Consider the following 22,745-nt stretch of genomic DNA (forward strand, 5'->3'; position numbering starts at 1 on the left):
CTGGAAGTAAAGAGACGTCTGCGGGAGCTGGGAGCAACGTACTCTATGCTGTATCCGGCCAGGCTTAGGATAGCGACTCTCGGATCCACAAGCTTCTTTGAAGACCCGAAGGAGGCATCTAAATGGCTGGACCGTCATGAAAGACAACTTCGGGCGGAAAAGAACCAGGGCGACTGAGAGGTCTACAATACATGCTGACATTGTATATTCTGGGTGTTGAACACCGGCTGTGTAGAAGTACACCGGTGGCTGCAAGCGTCTATACTTAGCCCCTGCCAGCTTTAAGTTACTGGTGGGAGCTAAGATACCGGTGTAATGCAAAATGCATAGAGTTTCTTACATTGCTAATATTGTCCATATCAATAATAACTGAGGTCAAGTGCAGGATGTTGTTCATGCTGTTCGTATCACTATTTTCCACTGTTTAACAGTTTGTATTTCAAGTTGTGAATCATGGAAGCGTTCATTTCCGCCCCGCCAGGGATTGTGGGGGTCAGGGAATTTTCTCTACCAATAGATAGTTTAACTGCCCACAGACCTTAGTACTAAGGTGTATTGGTGGGATCTGTTGGAAAGAGTGAATCCAGGTGCTGTTTAAGCAAGGGGAGGGATGTTCTCTAGGTTGGTGAAGGGGAGTTGGGGAAAAATGGTCCCAGGTCCGTATACTTGTCTCAATGGGTAATGGAACCTATAGAATGTATATTGCTTTATCCGTTTCAAATATGGTAACCTATATGTAAATATGGCTAACCCAGTGAATTTTCTGAGCTGGAACGTTCGAGGGGTTAAGGATGCCATTAAAAGGAAGGCCATAATAGAGAGTGTTAAAGTGTACCACCCTACGGTCTGCTGCCTACAGGAGACGCACCTCCTTGCGGAACAGTCCCACTTGCTTACCCCTAGGTGGGCGAGTCATTGTTATCATGCTACTTACTCCTCATATGCAAGGGGAGTAAGTATACTGATCCACAGACATCTAGTTTTTAGCTGCATAGATAAGAGGATTGATACAGAGGGATGCTATGTCTTCCTTTATGGCAAACTTTTTAATGTCCCATGCATTATATGTGGGGTATACATACCACCGCCATATTCCCTGCTTGTAATTAAAAAGTTGTTGGCTTTTCTGTCTGATTATCCTGATACTCCAGCACTGATAATGGGGGATTTTAACAACGTAATATGTCCTACATGGGATAGACTGTCCACTTCTGCGTCACAATCGGAGGGGCTGCTTACCCCTTTTGGGAGACTTCTAGATGAAGCGTCCCTGGTGGATTTTTGGAGGCTGCGCAATCCACGGATTCGCCAGTACTCTTGCTGCTCCAACACGTACCAAACACTGTCCGGAATAGATTTGGCTCTTGGGAATGAGGCAATGGGCTGCCGTATCTGCGATGTCCGATATCTAACCAGGCAACTGTCAGACCATTCTCCCATATTAGTGACTGCTTCCAGGAGCTTCATCACTGATAGTCTGGGATACCATGAAAGCCTTTTTGAGGGGAGTACTTATCGCAGAGGTTAATAAAAAGCTAAATGAATCCCGAGTGACGGTAAAAACATTAGAACGGCAAATGGTTGAGGCGGAAACACAATATGTCATACAGCCAACGGAAGGGTATAGAACCCAATGGCAGGAAGCACAATGTAAACTGAATGATAAACTTCTTCTCAAAGCAAAAAACAAAAGTTTTTTCCAGAAACAATCATATTTTGAGGAGGGGGAGAGGACAGGTAAATTGCTGGCATTGCTCTCCAAAGCGCAGCAGCCCTCTACGTATGTCGCTGCTCTTCGCAATGTCGAGGGGGTTGTGTGTACAGCTCCAGACAAATTGTTAGATATTATGCATGTATTCTATTCATCTCTATATGAATCCAAAATTACTGCAGGGGATCCAGAGATTACGCATTTCTTGGGTGGGCTCCAGCTTCCTACATTGAGCTCTGATCAAGTGTCGATTTTGGATAGTCCCATAGCAATCAAGGAATTAGAAGCGGCCCTGAGTGATATGTCTAATACTAAGGCCCCTGGGAGTGATGGCTTGCCTGCCGAAGTTTATAAAACATTCGCCCCTATCTTGCTTCCTGAGTTGTTGGAAGTGCTTAGGGAGGCACAGCTTCAGCGTAGATTGCCACTTAGTATGAATGAGGCGATCATAGTTGTCATTCCCAAACAGGGAAAAGATCCCCTAAAGGCAGAATCGTGTTAGACCTCTATATCTCTGCTCCAAGTAGACGTGAAGCTATTAGCGAAAGTGTTGGCGAACAGACTTAATACAGTGATAACGTCGCTTATACATTCAGACCAGGCAGGTTTCATGCCTAATATATCAACTGCGGTTAACATCAGACGTTTATTCCTAAACATACAGGCAGGGAGGTATCACGGATTGAAAGCAGCGGTCGAGTCTCTTGACGCGGCCAAAGCGTTCGATAGCGTGGAAGGGAGATACTTGTGGGCGGTGCTCAAGAAAATGGGCTTTGGGACAACCTTTATCCAGTGGATCCAACTCTTTTATATAACACCCCTACAGCTAAAATTAGGGTGAATGGAGCTCTCTCCCGATCTTTCCATCTGCATAGAGGGACGAGGCAGGGGTGCCCCCTGTCACCATTACTCTTTGCAATAGCAAATGAGCCCCTGGCGACGGCACTTGGGGAAGCGCAGGCAGTCTAGGGCTTTAGATATAATGGACTAGTCGAAAAAGTAGCTCTTTATGCCGATGACATGCTCTTATTCCTAGATGAATGGAGCTCCTCTCTTCCGGCAGCCATGAACATTATTAATGGGTTTAGCGGCCTGTCAGGGTTGAACATTAACTGGTCCAAGTCTGTGCTGATGTTGCTCTCTGCTGACAATGGGGTCAGTTGCTGCCAGACTGAGGGCCTGCAACTTGTCACTTCTTTCAAATATCTGGGCGTCCAGGATACTGTTGATGTCAGAGATTAGGAAAGACTGAATCTGACTCCGCTGCTGCAGAGATTCCAACAGAAGGTACAGGTTTGGACCAAACTGCCACTATCAGTAATAGGGAGGGTTAACCTTCTAAAAATGATACTCTTGCCACAACTCCTATACTTGCTGCATAACGCGCCTATATGGGTTCCTACCCGATTAATTTTTTTTTTTTGTCACGGTTAATGCCATATTTAGAGACTTAATCTGGAAGAGAGGGGTTCCACGTATAAAACTGGCTACGCTCTGTCGACCAAAAACTGATGGGGGACTTGGGGCTCCAGACCCATGGATTTATTACTTAGCTGCCCAACTACAGCATCTGCACGGTAGGGGGATGAAGGAGGACATTAATAAGGCGGGGCGAATCGCGCAAGTTCTAGTGGGGGGGGGAAACTTATTAACAGCGTTAGAGGATGGATCCCTGGATAAAGCAGGGAATGACATTCCGATACTTCGGGTAATCCATAAAGTTTGGTGGAAAGTAGCAGGGATACAAGGGTACACAAAGTTTACCGTAATATGGCCCAATTACATGTACGCAGAACTGCATAAAATATCTACTATTCAGACGTGGGGACGGTACGGACTTATCCACATGCATCAACTTTATGATGGGGAGACTTTAAAGGGTTTCTATCACTTCGTATGACATAATTAGCTGTCAGACACTAGCGATCTGCTAGTGTCTGCTCTGGCCAACCATCCTACTATAATCACTTGTGGGGCAGCGGTTTTGCTAAAAAACTAACTTTTATAAATATGCTAATGAGCCTCTAGGTGCTATGTGGGCGTCATTAGCACCTAGAGGCTCCGTCTACCTTCATACACAGCCACCGCCCAGCGCGTCCCTCCAGCCCGCCCATGTCCTCCTCCGTGTGACGCAGCGGCCGAATTCTCGCGCATGCGCCTTGCGCGGCTGTATTCGGCGCATTTGAGATGTCTGAGCTCGGAGCGGTCAGACATTCAATGCGCATGCGCGGATGTATTCGGTGCATGCGCATTGAATGTCTGACCGCTCCGAGCTCAGACATCTCAAATGCGCCGAATACAGCCGCGCAAGGCGCATGCGCGAGAATTCGGCCGCTGCGTCACACGGAGGAGGACATGGGCGGGCTGGAGGGACGCGCTGGGCGGCGGCTGTGTATGAAGGTAGACGGAGCCTCTAGGTGCTAATGACGCCCACATAGCACCTAGAGGCTCATTAGCATATTTATAAAAGTTAGTTTTTTAGCAAAACCGCTGCCCCACAAGTGATTATAGTAGGATGGTTGGCCAGAGCAGACACTAGCAGATCGCTAGTGTCTGACAGCTAATTATGTCATACGAAGTGATAGAAACCCTTTAAAAGAATATGCTCAACTACAACGTGAGTTTCAGTTTCCGCACTCCTAATTTTACATGTATTTGCAGCTTCGACATGCTATGCATTCGCAGGGTAAAGTGGAGAGGATTAAACCAGCCTCTAAACATACGAATATAGATTTAGCAAGCTCTAAGGGAACCACTAGCAGGGTCATATCACTGCATTATAATAGTCTTATGGAAACGCAATTTAAAAAGCAGCCTCTCCGATTGTATGACAAATGGCGGGAAGATATAACTGATCTAACGGAAGACCAGTGGCACAAAGTGCTAGAAGGATTTACGGATATAGCGGTGGGCGAAGCACATAGAATGTCACAGTTGCTACTGCTACATAGAATCTATAGGACACCTGAATAGTAAATGTTTGTTTTCTTTACGTTGTTGAAAAAATCCTCAATAAAAACAACCTGATTTAAAAAAGAAAAAAGGCTCGTGGTTTCTCGGATGCTGTTGTCCAGACCATGATTCGTGCTAGGAAGCCGTCCTCCTGGATCTATCACTGGACCTGGAAGTCCTACTTTAGTTGGTGCGAACGCCACCAGTTGTCTTTCCTAGAGTCGGGCATGGACTTGGGGCTGGCTCTCAGTCCCCTCAAAGGGCAAGTTTCGGTCCTTTCCATTCTTTTTCAGTGGAACTTAGCTTTGCTTTCTGCGGTTTCAGACCTTTCTGCAGGGGGTGGCGCATGCTGTGCCCCCTTACTGTCCTCCGTTGAATCCTAGGGACCTTAATCTAGTGCTCAGTGCTCTCCAGTCCTCTCCACTTGAGCCCTTTGCAGCCGGTGTCCCTTCGCTTCCTGTCCTACAAGGTGGCTTTTTTGGTGGCATTCACTTCTATAGGGTGTCCAGAACTAGCGTCTCTTTTCTGACGGTCGGTCCCCTTCCTTATCCTTCCAGTCCTACGTTCCGAAGGTCGTGTCGGCATTCCATCTCAATGAAGAGATCATTCTCCCTTCCTTTTTGTCCTGCCCCGTGTCATCCTCGTGAGCAGTCGCTCCACACTCTGGATTTGGTTTGGGCCGTTTGCATCTATCTGTCTCAGACGTCCTCTTTCCGACAGACGGATTCACTATTTATCATTCCAGAGGGAACGAGACGAGAGGTGGCTGCGTCCAAAGTTTCCATTTCCCGTTGGATTAGTTTGCCCATTGTGAAAGCGTACCGCATCAGTGACCGGGCTCCTGATTGGCCAGAGGGCTTCTTCATTTGTGGCCCACCCCTGGGACTGCTCTGTAGCATCCCACGGTCAAGCCTGTGTCCCCTAATGATACGAATAAGAACTAGATTTTTGTACTTACCGTAAAATCTGTTTCTCTTCCGTTCATTGGGGGACACAGCTCCCACCCATTCTCTTGTTACGGGCCTCGTTGTGGCCTGCGTGGTTCTGGGTTTGTACATTGTTTGTTTTCCTGTTGTTTTTTTTTTGGGTTTTTTTTATTATAATTTTTTTCTCCTACTGCTTTTGCACAAACTGTTTTAGCTTGGTCCCTGTAGGAAGGGTATAGCTGGAGGGAGGAGCTCACACTTTTGTGCTTAGTGTAGCCTCCTAGTGGCAGCAGCTATACCCACGGTCAAGCCTGTCACCCAATGAACAGAAAAGAAACAGATTTTATGGTAAGTACAAAAATATAGTTATTCTGAATTCTTGTAAACGCTACATTTATGTCCACTATTCTGAAAACGCTACATTTATGTCCACTACTAAAGGTTTCCTGCCCAGCGATACAGCCCGTCACCATCGCTCATGTATCCTAGAAGTTCTCAAGGAGGCTCTTGAAGAGGCGAGTCTACAGCCAAGGGAAATCGACTGCGTGGCTTACACAAAAGGTAAAAATGGCTAAAAAGTTATTATTATAATTTTTTTTTTTAATCTAATATATAAAGCTGAGTGTATGTGTGTGTATCCGCATCGTCACATTTACAATCACGAAATTTGGCTCACATGTACATCAGGTGTCCGGGAAGGTTGTAGACCGGATCTCAACTCTCTAGCACAAACCGTTCCTGAGAAATTCCCAAAAAATGCATTAGCCAATAGAAGCCTGGTCACATGATCCTTATCAGCCAATAGAAGCTCGCAGGCCCTTAGTCTCCAAATACACAGTTTTACACCAGGTTTCCATAACGACCCAGCAATTTTTCTTTACTTTCTCCCTGTCCGCTATGGAGGTCAGTGTTAAGGTGCAGATCGCTGTAGAGGCCACTGTTGAGGGGACGGGGTGGAAATCACTGTTAAGGAGATGGGGTACTGTGGAGGTCACTGTTAAAGGGGCGGCAATTGTGGAGGTCACTGTTAAAGGGGTGGGATGCTGTGAAGGTCACTGTTAAGGGGGCGGGATGCTGTGGAAGTCTCTCTTAATGGGGCAGGGAACAGTGGAGGTCACAGTTAAGGGGACGGTCCGCTATGGAGGTCAGTGTTGAGGGGCGGGGTGCTGTAGCGGTCACTGTTAAGGGGGTGGGGTGTTGTGGAGGTCACATTTTAAGGGAACAGAGCTCTGTGGAGGTCACTGTTAAGGGGGCGGGTTATTGTGGACATCACGGGGTACTGTGGAGGTCACTAATAAAGAGGCGGCTGCTGTGGAGGTCACTGTTAAAGGGGAGGGCGCTGTGGATGTTACCGTTAAGGGGGCAGGCCACTGTGGAGGTTACTGTTAATGGGGCGGGGTACTGTAGATGTCACTGTTATAGTGGATACTGTCGATCTTTCAACGACACACACAAACATTAAATGAAATATACCAATGCGAAGTGGGGTCCTTCTGCTAGTTAAATATAAAAAAACTAAGAATAAAACATTACAAGCACCCCCTTTCCCCATTCTTCATATGAAAATAAGTAAACCCCAAAAATATAAACTGCATCCAAAAATGCCCAAACTATTAAAACATAAAAGTATTTATCCCATACAGTCAACTCCATAATGAATAAAAAAAATCTTGTTAAAAAATGGCCAAATTACCTTTTTTGTTTTGTTTACCCCCAAAAATTTAATAACAAGTGTAATAACAATAAAAACTACAGATGGCTTTGCAAGAAATAAGACCTTACACAGCTCCATAGTTTGACATATAAAACTGTTTTGGGTGTCAGAATATGGCAATGCAAATAAGTTTATTTGTTAAAACACATTAAAATATAACAAAAACAACATAAATTTGGTATCGCTGTGATCATACTGGCCTGCAGAGTGAAGGTAAAAAAGGAGATTTATAAATCTGTCTAAAATAAAAACTTTGGGGGTCATTTATTAAGACGTAATTGGTCTTCATAAATCTGCCCCAATGTCTAATTTTACCACCCAGTGAATACCATTAATATGAAACCTGTAAAAACAATGGCAGAATTACTTTTTTCCCCTCAATTCCACCTGATTAATATTTTCCAGCTTCCCAATACAACATACAGAATATTAAAGAGAACATGTCACCTCTCCTGTCAGTTTTAGTAACCACTTACATTCCCCATGTAATAACAATTCTAGAGCATCTGTTCTTATGAGGGCTCATCCACATGGCTGTTGCTGTTTTTCCAGTCCGCACATTTTGTTCCGCAAAACACGGAATAAAAATTTGGGTGGGGGGGGGGTTGTGACTGCGGACCGGACATATACAGGTGAAACTCAAAAAATTTGAATATCGTGCAAATTTCATTTATTTCAGTAATGCAACTTAAAAGGTGAAACTACATATGAGACTCATCACATGCAAAGTGAGATATTTCAAGCCTTTATTTGTTATAATCTGGATGATTATGGCTTACAGCTTATGAAAACCCAAAGCCACAATCTCAGGTCCCCTTTGCTCAGGGGGTATGGATTAATTACCTGACTAGAGGGTGACACTTTGAGCCTCGAATATTGAACCTTTTCACAATATTCTAATTTTAAGCTGCATTAATGCAATTCCTTTTAAGTTGCATTACTGAAATAAATGAACTTTTGCACGATATTCAAATTTTTGGGAGTTTCACCTGTAGATGCGGACCGCACACGGTGTGCTGTCAACATCTTTTGCAGCCCTGTTGAAGTGAATGGGTCTGCATCCAACACAGCGGTGATAAAACAATGTTTCTACACTAAAATATTGCTTTTCTTAATGTATAGGGCCTGGCATGGGGGCACCACTCTTGTCAGTGGCCATAGTGGCACGTACAGTGGCTCAGCTGTGGAAGAAGCCATTGCTGGGAGTGAATCATTGCATTGGGCACATAGAGATGGGGCGTTTAATTACAGGAGCTGAAAATCCCACTGTGCTGTATGTAAGTGGAGGCAATACACAGGTAAGTCTGTTAAGGATGAGCAATCAGAAAAGTGGGGGCCCCGACTGGTATGGGCATCCACACTGCTGCTCTATTCATCTTTATGGGAGCACTCGAAATAGTGCTTTTCTTGGCTGCAGTGCCCAAGACAATCAATGAAGTGGCATGGCACATGCTCCACTGCCGCTACATTCATTTTTGGGGAGTCCCAGCGGTTGAACCACCACCAGTCTAGTAGTTATAACTTGATAGAACTGGAATCCTATAGAAATTCCTATAGAAATGAATGGATTGGCAGTGCACATGTCTGACCGGCCACTCTGTTTATTTCGGGGGACTCCATGGGGTATGGCGTCCCCATTCTTATGATCAGTGGGGTCCCAGCAGTAGGGGATAACTTCAAACAACTGGAATACCCCTTTATGTCTGCATAAAGGTGGGTCACATTCAGGCACATGGGCAGAATGAGACACCCCTGTATGTAAACATGTAATGACAGATATGAATTCTGTAATGTTAATATAACAGTGGTAAAGACGTCTGTCACATTTAATGTTGTTTCGTGCCCAGGTCATTGCTTATTCTGAGCGCCGCTACCGGATATTTGGCGAGACAATAGACATTGCTGTGGGAAACTGTCTAGACCGCTTTGCCAGGTTTCTGAAGGTACCATATTCTCTTGGTTTCTAATCAAACATGTCATGCAGAGCTTACTACTATTAGGCTACATGCACACGACCGTATGTGTTTTGCGGTCCACAAATTGCGGATCTGCAAAAAAAACAACGGATGACATCCATTTTTTTTTTTTTTGCAGATCCATTGTAACAATGCCTAAAACGGACAAGAATAGGACATGTTCTATTTTTTTTTGCGGGGCTATGGAACGGACATACTGATGCCGTGATACAGTGTGCTGTCCACATTTTTTGCGGACCCATTGGAATGAATGAGTCCGCATTCTATCTGCAAAAAAAACTGAACTGACACGGAAACAAACAACGTTCGTGTGCATGTAGCCTTAAAATGAGGAATTATGTCACCTTTATCATGCACGTGATTTACTAATGGCCACAAAACGTGTGTTTGCATTTATACTAAATTCTTTCATATTCCTGGTTTTCTCCAAGATTTCAAATGACCCCAGCCCTGGATATAACATTGAACAGATGGCTAAGTTGTGAGTATCGGCACTGGCGCCAGGATTGTCACATGATCACATTTGTCTATAATAACATATCTTTTTAGTAAGTTAAGCTGAGCTCACATCACCGTTATTTTTCCAGTCTTCTGATCTGTCAGAAGAACAGAAAAATCCAGAGCATCAGTTGTACACATTTGGCATCTGTTTGAGTCATTTCCGTCAGAGATCCATTATTTTAGAAAGAAAAAAATGTTTATGTACCAATATTTCTGAGAAAAATGAAGTTTTAATATATGCAAATGAGCCTCTAGGAGCATAGGGGGTATTGCCATTTTCATAGGTGCAAATATGCTTACAGATGCCCTTTAAAGAGAATGTATCGTCAGAAAATGGCATGTCATTTAAAGGGGTTATCACTGTCTTTGGGACTGATCAAGATGTCCGGTACTGTACTTGGCTATTTCCATCAGTCCGATAGACTTCGAATGAAATACATGACCACTGCTCCATTTAGATGCCTCAAATGGGGGGCTTGGGAGCATTTACACGTTTTCCTGTGGATAGGTGAAATATGTTTTTGTACATTTTCTTTTTTTTTTTAAACATTTTTGTTTTACCGTCACAATATGCTGCTATTAAAGGGTTTCTACCACCTCATTTTGACCTAATTAGCTCTGACACTAGCGATCTGCTAGTGTCTGATCTACCTAACAATGCTATTCTCAGACCTGTGTGTGGATCCGTTTCACAAAAAAAAAAACTTTTATTAATATGCTAATGAGCCTCTAGGTGCTATGGGGGCGTCTTTTCAGCACCTAGAGGCTCGGTCTACTCACATTGTATGCCGCCCCGCTCGTCCGTTAAGCCCGCCCATCTCCTCTTGAATGCCATCCTCCATCTGAGCCAGCGGACAAATTCTCGCGCCTGCGCCGTGCGCGTCTGTAAATGAATGTCTGATAGCTGCCTGCACAGACATCTCGGTCATCGGCGCAGGCGCAGTGGAGATGTCTGTGCAGGGAGCGGTCAGACATTCATGGCGCCTGCGCCGAATACAGACGCGCACGGCGCAGGCGCGAGAATTCGTCCGCTGGCTCAGATGGAGGATGGCATTCAAGAGGAGATGGGCGGGCTTAACGGATGAGCGGGGCGGCATACAATGTGAGTAGACGGAGCCTCTAGGTGCTGAAAAGACGCCCCCATAGCACCTAGAGGCTCATTAGCATATTAATAAAAGTTCTTTTTTTAGTGAAACGGATCCACACACAGGTCTGAGAATAGCATTGTTAGGCCTATTGCACACGACCGTATGGCTTTTTCAGTGTTTTGCGGTCCGTTTTTCACGGATCCGTTCCGTTTTTTTGTTTCCGTTGTGTTTCCGTTTCTGTTCCGTTTTTCCATTCCGTTTTTCTGTATGGCATATACAGTATACAGTAATTACATAGATAAAATTGGGCTGGGCATAACATTTTCAATAGATGGTTCAGCAAAAAACGGAACGGAAACGGAAGACATACGGATGCATTTCCGTATGTGTTCGGTTTTTTTTGCGGACCCATTGACTTGAATGGAGCCACGGACCGTGATTTGCGGGCAATAATAGGACATGTTCTATGTTAAAACGGAACGGAAAAACGGAAATACGGAAACGGAATGCATACGGAGTACATTCTGTTTTTTTTGCGGAACCATTGAAATGAATGGTTCCGTATACGGACCGTATACGGAACGCAAAAAACGGCCAGTAAACGGGGGAAAAAAACGGCCGTGTGCAGGAGGCCTTAGGTAGATCAGACACTAGCAGATCGCTAGTGTCTGAGAGCTAATTAGGTCAAAATGAGGTGGTAGAAACCCTTTAACTGTATTGATCTATCAGCAAGGGCAGGCTGAGTTTACTATCAGTGGAGGGTGGTGGATATAAGAGAGGTCTATTCTATTACTGGATGCTGAGATAAGACAGGATAGCAGCATTCTAGACTGGACACAGAAAAAGCTGGCCACACACATTAAAATAAATATTGGCCAAACCCACCAATTTTGGCAGAACCAGACAACTATCTAATGCGTATGGTGGCCATCCTCTGACAGCACATGTTGGGTGCAAAGGAGGATCAGGCATGTTGTATATCAACATGCCCAATACTGTAAGCTGTTGCCAGAGGAACCCTTTTTCATTAAAATATATATGTATAGTGCTTGAGACACAAAGGAGAATCAGGAGAAGAGTATATCAGTAGTAATAACTCAGAGCAACTGGACTTGTATTTTCTCTTGAAGTTGCTCTGCTAGTCATCTGAGTGGCTTTCTCAATTAAAGAGGAGAAACCAGTTGGATGACTGGCGAAACCTCTTCAGGAGTAAATACAAGTCCAGTTACACCCTAACCTGGAGAAATGAGAACCTTCACATCAGGAGAAGAGCTGTGGAAAACATTGTGTCACGTACATTACGTAAAACTCTATAAACCACTATTACCAGAATGGCCAACCAATGTATACCAAAAATGGTTCAACTGCCAGGAATAGAGAAAAAAGGTTAGGTCGGTTTAGGCTACTTTAGAATGTGTCGGCAGATAAGAACCATTTGGCCCATCTAGTCTGCACAATATATCTGAATCCTATGGATAGTCCCTGGCCCTATCTTATATGAAGGATAGCCTTATGCCTATCCCATGCATGCTTAAACTCCTTCACTGTATTTGCAGCTACCACTTCTGCAGGAAGGCTATTCCATGCATCCACTACTCTCTCAGTAAAGTAATACTTCCTGATATTACTTTTAAACCTTTGCCCCTCTAATTTAAAACTGTGTCCTCTTGTGGTAGTTTTTCTTCTTTTAAATATGCTCTCCTCCTTTGCATCTTTACAAAGGTCAGTCTCTCCACATTTTGGGTGAAAAGGCGAGTCCTTCTTGGGTCAACTATGCCCCCCTACTTTCACACTAGCGTTCGGGGCTCCGCTTGTGAGTTCCGTTTGAAGGCTCTCACAAGTGGCCCCGAACGGCTCAGAATGCATCAGTCTGGCACCGTTTGTCCTCCGCTCCGCTCAGCAGGCGGACACCCGAACGCAGCTTGCAGCGTTCGGGTGTCCGCCTGGCCGTGCGGAGGCAAACGGATCCGTCAAGACTTAGGCTACTTTCACACTGGCGTTCGGGGCTCCGCTTGTGAGTTCCGTTTGAAGGCTCTCACAAGCGGCCCCGAACTGATCCGTCCAGCCCTAATGCATTCTGAGTGGATGCGGATCCGCTGAGAATGCATCAGTCTGGCTCCGTTTGTCCTCCGCTCAGCAGGCGGACACCTGAACGCAGCTTGTAAGTCAATGGGGACGGATCCGTTTGAAGTTGACACAGTATGGCTCAATTTTCAAACGGATCCGTCCCCCATTGACTTTCAGTGTAAAGTCTGGACGGATCCGTTTGCATTATCATGAACAAAAAAAAAAAAAAATAATAATTTTTTTTTTTTTTTTCATGGTAATGCAAACGGATCCGTTCTGAACGGATCTAAGCGTTTGCATTATAGGTGCGGATCCGTCTGTGCAGATACCAGACGGATCAGCACCTAACGCAGGTGTGAAAGTAGCCTTAGTTGGCACTGTTCCATTGTGCTTTTCTTTGTTTTCCTGTGGGTGGTTATCTGAGAGAGATCATCAATATTTGATCAGTGGGGAGTCTGACTCCTGGCACCCAGCTGTTTGAATAGGCTGCAGTGCTTCGGTGAGTGCTGCGGCCTCATCCTAGGCCAGTGATTTCACGTCCATCGGTCATATGTCCTAGGTTGCAGCACAGTCCCATTCAAATGAATAGGCCTGAGCTGCAATACCAAGCACAGCTGCTATACGATGTACGGTGCTGTGCTTGGTAAGCTGTGAGAAGGCTGCAGCACTCAAGGGGAGTTGGGCCCCCACCGATGAGATATTAATCTATCAAAATCTCAGACAAACCCTATAAATGACAGCGTTTAAACTACTTGTATTACTGATAGCGGTATAACAGATATATCGCCTAACTTTACTGCAAGATTAGCTTCTTATGCAGGTCTCGCTTAATTTTAACCTTAGGGGCAAAAAGTATGTGGAGCTGCCTTACACCGTGAAAGGAATGGATGTGTCCTTCTCCGGTATTCTGTCACATATGGAGGTAAATTCTGTTTCCATACTTGGTAAATTTGGAAGCATTAGACATATACATTGTTTCAGTAAAGATGATTTATTAATTTTTAAACCTGTGTATTGAGAGGGAACTACATTATTCTCTATAAATTCCTTTAAATCAACTTGTTCTACCTTTGGGCAGGTGTCCATTAAATGCATTGTGTTCATACACCACACATATTATTTGATAGTAATGGAGACAGATATATATGAAACTGAATGAGGTTTGCATCACTGAACAATGGTATGATGCTACAGTATAAAAGTTTATTTCCATTCATATATCTCTTGGTTTAGTGTTCCTCTAAATGTTCACTAACTTTTAACACAACTTTGCATAAATCAGTAGTACAGACAAGAACTTTTGTAATATCTTATCAGAGAAAAATTCCTTGTTCGAGTTACCAGCTGTTTCTCCGCCCTCCCTTTTCTAAAACAACATTAACTCTCAAAATCATGAGAAATCAGTCTTGGACGGCTGCCTGCTCACTGAATCCCATTCAAGTCTGTGTTGAGGGGAGAGGGAAGAGTGAGCAGGAACTAAGGAAGAAGGAAAGACAGGCACAGCAAGAGAGTCTGCACCTATTAAATGCAGTTTCTTTCTCATCCCATGTGGTATATTCACATCCATATAGGTCAATACTTTTCTCTAATGTCCTTTATGATCCTGGTGACGTTTCTGAGTGAGTGAGATGCTCCTGTACTTATTGTGTGCAATGGATGGGAGCTAGTCTCCACCCACCAGGTCTGGGAGAAATAAGCCAGAATTGACCATAAATGTTTAAAAAATTGAATTTAACTGCTTTTTAGATTTTATTTCACAAAATAGTTAATAGTTGACTTCTGCCATGTGTCCACTTTATCTTGGCGTCATGTTTGGAGACGTTAGAAGTCTTACAAGTTTAGCAGCATTTTTTCCGATTTTCAAGAACGTGTCTGAAACCTATTTTTGCGTTTTTGTCATTGGGAGACACAAGATACACCATAAGAATAGCTGCTGCCACTAGGAGGCAGACACTAAGCATAAAAATGTTCAATTCCTTCCCACAGAAACTGAGCTAAATCAATTCTAGTGTCTGTAGGAGGCCGCCTTTCTCCCTGTTCTCCTTTTTATTATTTCCTTTCCCACCTATGGAAGAAAAAAAGGGTACGGCGGACCTCCAAAACCGCTGTTTTCCCAGCAGCCCAAAGGTTACCTTGGCCTCCTGCACCCCTAACTTGCCAGTGTAAGTGCCCTCCCCAAGGGGCAGTACACTGAGGGAGGTACATCTTGCTGGATCTGGGGAGCCAGGGACACTATCACAGCAGCGGACATGTAAGTATCCACGCCTCTGCGTCTCCTCCCTCTTAGGCCCTCTCCCTCTGTCTGCATTTTCAAGATGCACTGCACCAGCCTAGCTCTGGGCCCTTCTTGTCAGTGTGCCCACATCCAGCACCTTTCCCGCTTCCTCAATCAGATGCTGTGCCTGTAACCCTGTTCATCGGGTTACTAGTACGCTCCCCTTACAGGCGCTTCATGCTACTTTTTTAGCAGAGTTTATGCTCCGCTACACGATAGTTTCCTTAGATGGCCTTTCCGCATCCTCATGTCTGGCCATCCTGCTGATCTAGGCCTCAGATTTGGCACGTTATGCTGCATTTCTGGGGGTGGTACCTCTAGCTGCAGTAAGGCTCCAGATCTGCCTTGTCTACATTTCTCATTAATGAGGTTATTGTTTTTGCCTTTTTGTCCTGCTCCAACTCGGGCCAAAGAACAGGCCCTCCACACTCTAGATGTAGTGTAGGCCATACACACCTACCTCTCAATCACCTCTCCTTTCCAGAGATCTGACTGACTCCTAATTTTCCTCAATGGTCCTAAGAAGGGTGTGGCAGCCTCTAAAACCGCCATCTCCCAATTAATCCATCTTGCCATGTCTGAAGCTTACTGTTCTAAAGGGAGGGAGCCCCGCTTCCGGATTACTATTCATTCCACAAGTTCTGTGAGGGCCTCTTGTGTGGTGAGTCACCAAACATCTGTTCTAAAACTGTGCAGTGCTGCTGCCTGGTTGTCTTTACCCACCTTTACAAAGCTGTATCAGGTGCACACTTTTGCATCCACTGACACAACGCCAGGACCCAAGGTCTTGCCGGCGGTGGTCCACTGACCACTCCTTAAAGGGGTTCTCCGGGAATTAAGAAAATGAAAATATTTAAATATTACTTTAGTATAAATATATTCCCAAATACCTTTCATTAGTTATAATGCCTCATTTTTGTCTCAGGAGCAATCATTAGGAGAAATAAAATAGCTGCTGTCCTATTAACACACACAAAACCTGTCCTAATCACATAGCAGGACAAGTTACTTCAGAGCAGTGGGCCAAAGAGCTGCCTCATCCTCCTCTCTGCTCTGCTTGTCAGGGATGATGATCCTGAATACAGATGGTAAGATCTTCACTTGAATCTCTGCAGGAATGGAGTTCATTAGGAAACATGAAGTACAGAGAGGAGGTGGGGGTAATGAGCAGCAGTTCTTGTATATTACCACAGTCTGTCCTGTCCGTCCTCTCTGTACTTCATGTCTCCTCATGAACTCCATTCCTACAGAAATTCAGCTGAAGATCTTATCTGTATTCAGGAGCATAATCCCTGACAATGGGAGCAGAGAGGAGGACGAGGCAGCTCTTTAGCTCAGTGTCTGAAGTAACTTGTCCTCCTGTGTGATTAGGACAGGTTTTGAATATACTAATAGAACGGCGGCCATTTTATTTCTCCTAATGATTGCTCCCCAGAAATAAATGAGCCATTATAACTAATAAAAGGTATTTGGGAATATAATTATAACAAAGTAATATTTAAGTATTTTCATTTTCTTAATTCCCGGAGAATCCCTTTAATGCTTTCTTCCCACCCTAGGCATTGCTTTGTAACGTCCCATAATCTATCCTGTGTCCCCCAATGACAGGAATGAGAAAACAGGAATTTTGGTTACTTATTGTAAAATCTTTCTCTTCCGTTCATTTGGGGGGGGACAGCTCCCACCCAGTTACTTTTTGGTTATTTAGTTCATTGCTACCAAGTTTCCCTCAAAGTATTCAAAACTGCATTTTGTATTTTTTTTTTTTAGTAGACCTTAGATGCCACAGTCAATAGCAGCTGCAGCATCTAAGGAATTAAACCGCTGGGATTAGAGCTAGTTCCAATCCAGGCAGTTGCAGCATGGTGTAAGCTGTATGTCACAGCTAAAAACTGTTGCAGTTTGCATGGGCTTGGCTACTGAGCCCACATCATTTTCCCGTCAATGTTTTTTGTGGGACCAGTTGAAGTTTTTAATGGCACCATTTTGGTATACACAGAAACACTGCCACTGAGTTTTGCGGCATGCAACATTTATTCTCCAGGGTCAGTATGATTACTTCGATACCAAACACATAGAGTTTTTTTTAGTTTGACTACATTAGCACTTTAAAAAAATAATAATAATGTTTTTGCGACGCTGGATCCCAAAACCCATTCTTTCTAGAGTGCGGGCTTGATTTTTGAGGGACGACCTGTAGTTTTCATTGTTACCATTTTGGATACATAACACTTTTTGATCTCTTTGTATTCTGTTTTTGGTAGGGAAAGCAAATAAACTGCAATTGTGGTGTTTTTTTTTTTTTTACGCCATTCACCATGCGTGATAAATTACATAATTGTGTAGTGTGGGTCATTATGGATGCGGGGATATCAACTATGTGAAATTTTTTCCATTTGAAAAGCATTTTTCAATGTAAAAAGGTGCATTTTAACTTGGATATTTTTATAGTTAATAAAACTTTATTAACTCTTACTTTTACTATTTATTGACAGGCAATCTTCTGATTTATTCTATAATACTCTGTACTTATGTGCAGGGGCGGACTGAGAACCCTCAGGGCCCCCTTACAGGCCCCACCCATGTTCTGCTGAAAGCCCCACCCTTGTCCCGCCTCCAGCCACACCCTACACAATCTTGAATAAGATTTCAAAGTTAAAGTGACACAAAAGGCACCCAGACCACTTCAGCTCATTGAAGTGTTCTGGGTACAGTGTCCCTTTTGCAAATCGAGCTGCAATGTTCTAGAGAAACTGCATTGTTTACGTTCCAGCAATAAGTCAGCCTCTAGTCGCTGGCAGCCACCTGAGGGCTTTCTGGATTAAAACAGACCTTTGGTCTGGTATCTGACGCTGGACGTCCTCACACTCTGCATGATGACCTCCAGGGTCAAATTTTTCCCCATAGGAAAGCATTGATTCAATGCTTTCGTATGGGGTGATCTAATCTCAGCGTCCATTAGTGAGCCTCTGTTAGAAGCAGTGTGGGCATAACTACTGTGAAGGGGGGGAGGCTCTGTGGATGGCACTGTTGTGGGGGCTCTGTGGATGGCACTGTTGTGGGGGGGGGGATCTGTGGGTGACACATATATAGCACCTTATGCTATATATGTGTCATCCACAGATCCCCCCCCATAACAGTGTCCCTGTGAGTGAATGATCCCCAATACAGGGTCTGGGGGCCGGCATCTGGTGTTGTAATGGCAGTGGGGCCCGTTGCAGTCACTGTATTCTATTACACCGGGCCCCGCTCACTGTAATACTAATTTTCATATGTGAACAACTTGAAATCCTCTGCGATCCTCTCCCTCTGAGCTCTCTGTACTCACAAACTCAGTAGCAGGCCGGACGGCAGCGCAACTCACTGACGTCACGCGCCTGCTCCGCCTACTTCATTCATAAACTGGGAGGAGCAGGCGCATGACGTCAGTGAGTTACGCTGCTGCCCGGCCTGCTACTGAGTTTGTGAGTACAGAGAGCTCAGAGGGAGAGGATCGCAGAGGATTTCAAGTTGTTCACATATGAATATTAGTATTACAGTGAGCGGGGCCCGGTGTAATAGAATACAGTGACTGCAACGGGCCCCACTGCCATTACCAGGCCAGCATAACATTCGGAATCGGGGTGCTGGGCATAACATTAACACATAATGTTATTCTGTGGCGGGCCCTCGGACCATGTCCGAAGTGCCCGACCGGTCAGTCCGCCCCAGCTTATGTGTTACCAGTGGGTTACGGACTGGCATACACTTCAGGCAGACTTGGGGGCACTTTATAAGAGCCCTGGCTGCTATGCTTAGACATCAGTACTAGGGATCGACCGATATTGATTTTTTAGGGCCGATACCGATAATTTGTGAACTTTCAGGCCGATAGCCGATAATTTATACCGATATTCTGGGAATTTTCATTTTTGAGAAAAAAAAAATTCCTATACAAATCTGCTGAAAATTAATATGTTTATTGTTAATGTGTATTTTTTTGTTTATTGTTAATGTGTATTTTTTTTTATAAATCTTTTTCATTTATACTTAATATTTTAGTGGTTTTTTTTTTACTAACTTTTAGCCCCCTTAGGGACTAGAACCCTTGTCCTATTCCCCCTGATAGATCTTTATCAGGGTGAATAGGAGCTCACACTGTCCCTGCTGCCCTGTGCTTTGTGCACACAGCAGCAGGGAGCTGACTGTGGCAGCCAGGGCTTCAATAGCGTCCTGGCTGCCATGGTAACCGATCGGAGCCCCAGGCTTACACAGCTGGGGCTCCGATCGGAGGAGCAGGGGAGAGGGGACCCTGTGGCCACTGCCACCAATGAGTAATACTGGGTGGGTGGGTGGGGGCAGGGGCGCACTGCGCCACCAATGTTTTTACTATTGGCCGGGATTGGGATGGGGGTGGGGGGCGCACTGTGCCACCAATGATTAATACTGGGGGGATTGGGGGGGGGGGGCGCACTGCGCCACCAATGAAGATAAGTCTCTCATTCATTCATATACAGGAGGCGGGAGCTGGCTGTAGAATGACATAGCCGGCTCCCGACCTCTATGAGCGATAGCTGCGGTCCGCGGCACCTGAGGAGTTAACTACCGCAGATCGCAGCTACAGCTCATAGAGGTCGGGAGCCGGCTATGTGATTCTGCAGCCAGCTCCCGCCTCCTGTAAATGAATGAAAGGCTTATCTTCATTGGTGGAGCGCTGGCCACAGCCCCTCCCCTCCTCTTATGTTCTCTCCTCTCATTGGCGGCAGTGGCAGCAGCAGCACAGGGGGAGGGAGACACTGCTTCCTTCTCCCCTGTGCTGCGAAGGGAACACAGAACGCTGACAGCAGCGCGTTCTGTGTTCCCAATACGTTATCGGTATATCGGCAAAATAGATGCCGATACCGATAACGTTCAAAATCCTCAATATCGGCCGATAATATCGGCCAAACCGATAATCGGTCGATCCCTAATCAGTACCCTGCAGTCTCATTCATGGCGGTGCCAATGCCTGATAGAGGCAGCCGGAGTCGCTTTTAACAATGGCTTCTAAGGAGTTAAATGGCCTAGAGGTTTTTTTGCACATAGGCTGCATCCATAGACATTTCATCTATGTATTCAGCCAGTCTGCAGAGCAATGAAAAATATCATTATTTTTCATTGTCTGGATCTTGTACTGTGTAAACGTACAAATTGAACTTTATTTTTAACCACAGCACATAAAATCCCACCACTGCCGCTCGTATTGATTGCTCTATTTCTGCTCCTACCTCTTTTGAGGGCATTGCAAGGGCAATGGAGCAATAATAATGCATATTTCTAGACTTACTTTCTACTGATTTGTATGACTTCAAAAAAAAATTGACCTGTACCTTATGAAGGGCCTTTTAACCCCTTCACTCCCAGAACATTTTCACAATTTTGAGGTTTATATTATAGCCACATATACCCATAAATGGGGTTATTTATCAAACTGGTGTAAAGTAGAACTGGCTTAGTTGCCCATAGCAACCAATCAGATTCCTCCTTTCATTTTGGATAGCTCCTTTTGGAAAATGAAAGGAGGTATCTGGTTGCTATGGGCAACTAAGCCAGTTCTACATTACACCAGTTTGATAAATGACCCGAATAGTCTTTAAGAGTAGACCTCTTCTAAAATAAACCTTCAAGATGAGCAGAGTTCATACATATCAGATTATGGCCTTAATGGGGTTGTCCAGGGTTAGAAAAAACATGGGTCACTCGACACATGGGTGGCTAGTGCCCACTGTAGCCAAGATGTTGACTCTGATACACCCGGGACCAGCAGTGCACGAGGGGGAGGGATGGAGCCAGAGCCCAGCGGCTGGGAACAGGTAAGTGTGCTCACCACTGCAGGTCTGGCCACACTGGAGGTCTAGAAAAAGCACAGCAAAGTTGGACAACCCCACGAAGTCAGGGTGCCCAGCAATATTTGCTACTATTAATTAGTTTCTGAGCGATCAGAATGATTATTAAAAATGTGTCCTATGGTATACTTCTCACGCTAAATATAAATTCATGGTTCCTTCAGCAGCAAAGCATACCTGACCCTCCCTAATACCACCCTATTACTAATCTGTTTGCCAGAAATTATCTCAACAAGGTTGAGGAACATCCAACTGGTTTTGTGCAAGGATGAGCTGAGCTCCAATGTAACTGTTGGACCGTCCTAGAGTTTGCGATTCTTTGGATCATCTTCTAGGATGTTATGAGTTTCTGGATGCACTGTCCCCATGCCCTTGAAGTAAATTTTGCAATATGGCCAACTACTACAGTTCTCTATTTGCAGGAAATACTAAGCAATCACAGTGCAGATTTTATTTATTCAAGAGTCAAATACAAAATTAAAGCTGTGCTGTGATTGGTTGCTGTGGGCATTTTCAAAAAACCTGCCCCATTTATTATTATTTTTATGTAACCCCCTAAATCAGAAGTCTGCAACCTTCGGCACCCCATCTGCTCTCAAACTACAGCTCCCAGAATGCACACTCTGCTGTTCTTGCCACTCCTATAGAAGTGAAAAGAGGATTCTGGGAGTTGTAGTTTCAGACCAGCTGGAGTGCTGGAGGTTGCTGATCCCTGCCTAAATAACAAAGAAATAAACCTAATGGGTATCGCCGCATTCTAAAATGTAAACTAATGAAATGAAAAATGTATCATGCATGGTGAACGCCGTAACAATAAGAAATTAGCTGTTTATTGTTTTTTGTTTTTGTTTCCAACCAAAAATATAAATGATCAAAAATGTGTATGTTCCTGAAAGCACCAATAAAAACGACAGTTCACCCTGCAAAAAAAGGCACACACAGCTTTGTAAGTGTAAAAAAAAAAAAAGTATGGCTTTTTCAGAATATGGCGATTTAAAAAATAATAACCTTTAAAAATTTATTTTTGCAAGTAGAAAAGCATAATATATACACTGCTCAAAAAAATAAAGGGAACACTTAAACAACACAATGTAACTCCAAGTCAATCACACTTCTGTGAAATCAAACTGTCCACTTAGGAAGCAACACTGAGTGACAATCAATTTCACATGCTGTTGTGCAAATGGGATAGACAACAAGTGGAAATTATAGGCAATTAGCAAGACACCCCCAATAAAGGAGTGGTTCTGCAGGTGGTGACCACAGACCACTTCTCAGTTCCTATGCTTCCTGGCTGATGTTTTGGTCACTTTTGAATGCTGGCGGTGCTTTCACTCTAGTGGTAGCATGAGACGGAGTCTACAACCCACACAAGTGGCTCAGGTAGTGCAGCTTATCCAGGATGGCACATCAATGCGAGCTGTGGCAAGAAGGTTTGCTGTGTCTGTCAGCGTAGTGTTCAGAGCATGGAGGCGCTACCAGGAGACAGGCCAGGACATCAGGAGACGTGGAGGAGGCCGTAGGAGGGCAACAACCCAGCAGCAGGACCGCTACCTCCACCTTTGTGCAAGGAGGAACAGGAGGAGCACTGCCAGAGCCCTGCAAAATGACCTCCAGCAGGCCACAAATGTGCATGTGTCTGCTCAAACGGTCAGAAACAGACTCCATGAG

The 22,745-nt window shown here is 44.6% G+C and overlaps 1 protein-coding gene across 2 annotated transcripts in view; it reads left to right on the forward strand.

Moving 5' to 3' along the window:
• LOC120988953 (O-sialoglycoprotein endopeptidase) overlaps positions 1 to 22,745 on the forward strand; it is a 44,775-nt gene that overhangs the window by 14,011 nt on the left and 8,019 nt on the right. For both annotated transcript variants that reach the window (XM_040416765.1, XM_040416766.1), the window contains 5 exons: positions 6,031 to 6,150; positions 8,426 to 8,601; positions 9,151 to 9,246; positions 9,711 to 9,760; positions 13,779 to 13,857. In XM_040416765.1, coding sequence (XP_040272699.1) covers positions 6,031 to 6,150; positions 8,426 to 8,601; positions 9,151 to 9,246; positions 9,711 to 9,760; positions 13,779 to 13,857 — 521 coding nt within the window. The remainder of the gene's footprint in view (positions 1 to 6,030; positions 6,151 to 8,425; positions 8,602 to 9,150; positions 9,247 to 9,710; positions 9,761 to 13,778; positions 13,858 to 22,745) is intronic.

This window comes from Bufo bufo, chromosome 2 (genome assembly GCF_905171765.1).
Source record: "Bufo bufo chromosome 2, aBufBuf1.1, whole genome shotgun sequence".
Lineage (NCBI taxonomy): Eukaryota > Metazoa > Chordata > Amphibia > Anura > Bufonidae > Bufo > Bufo bufo.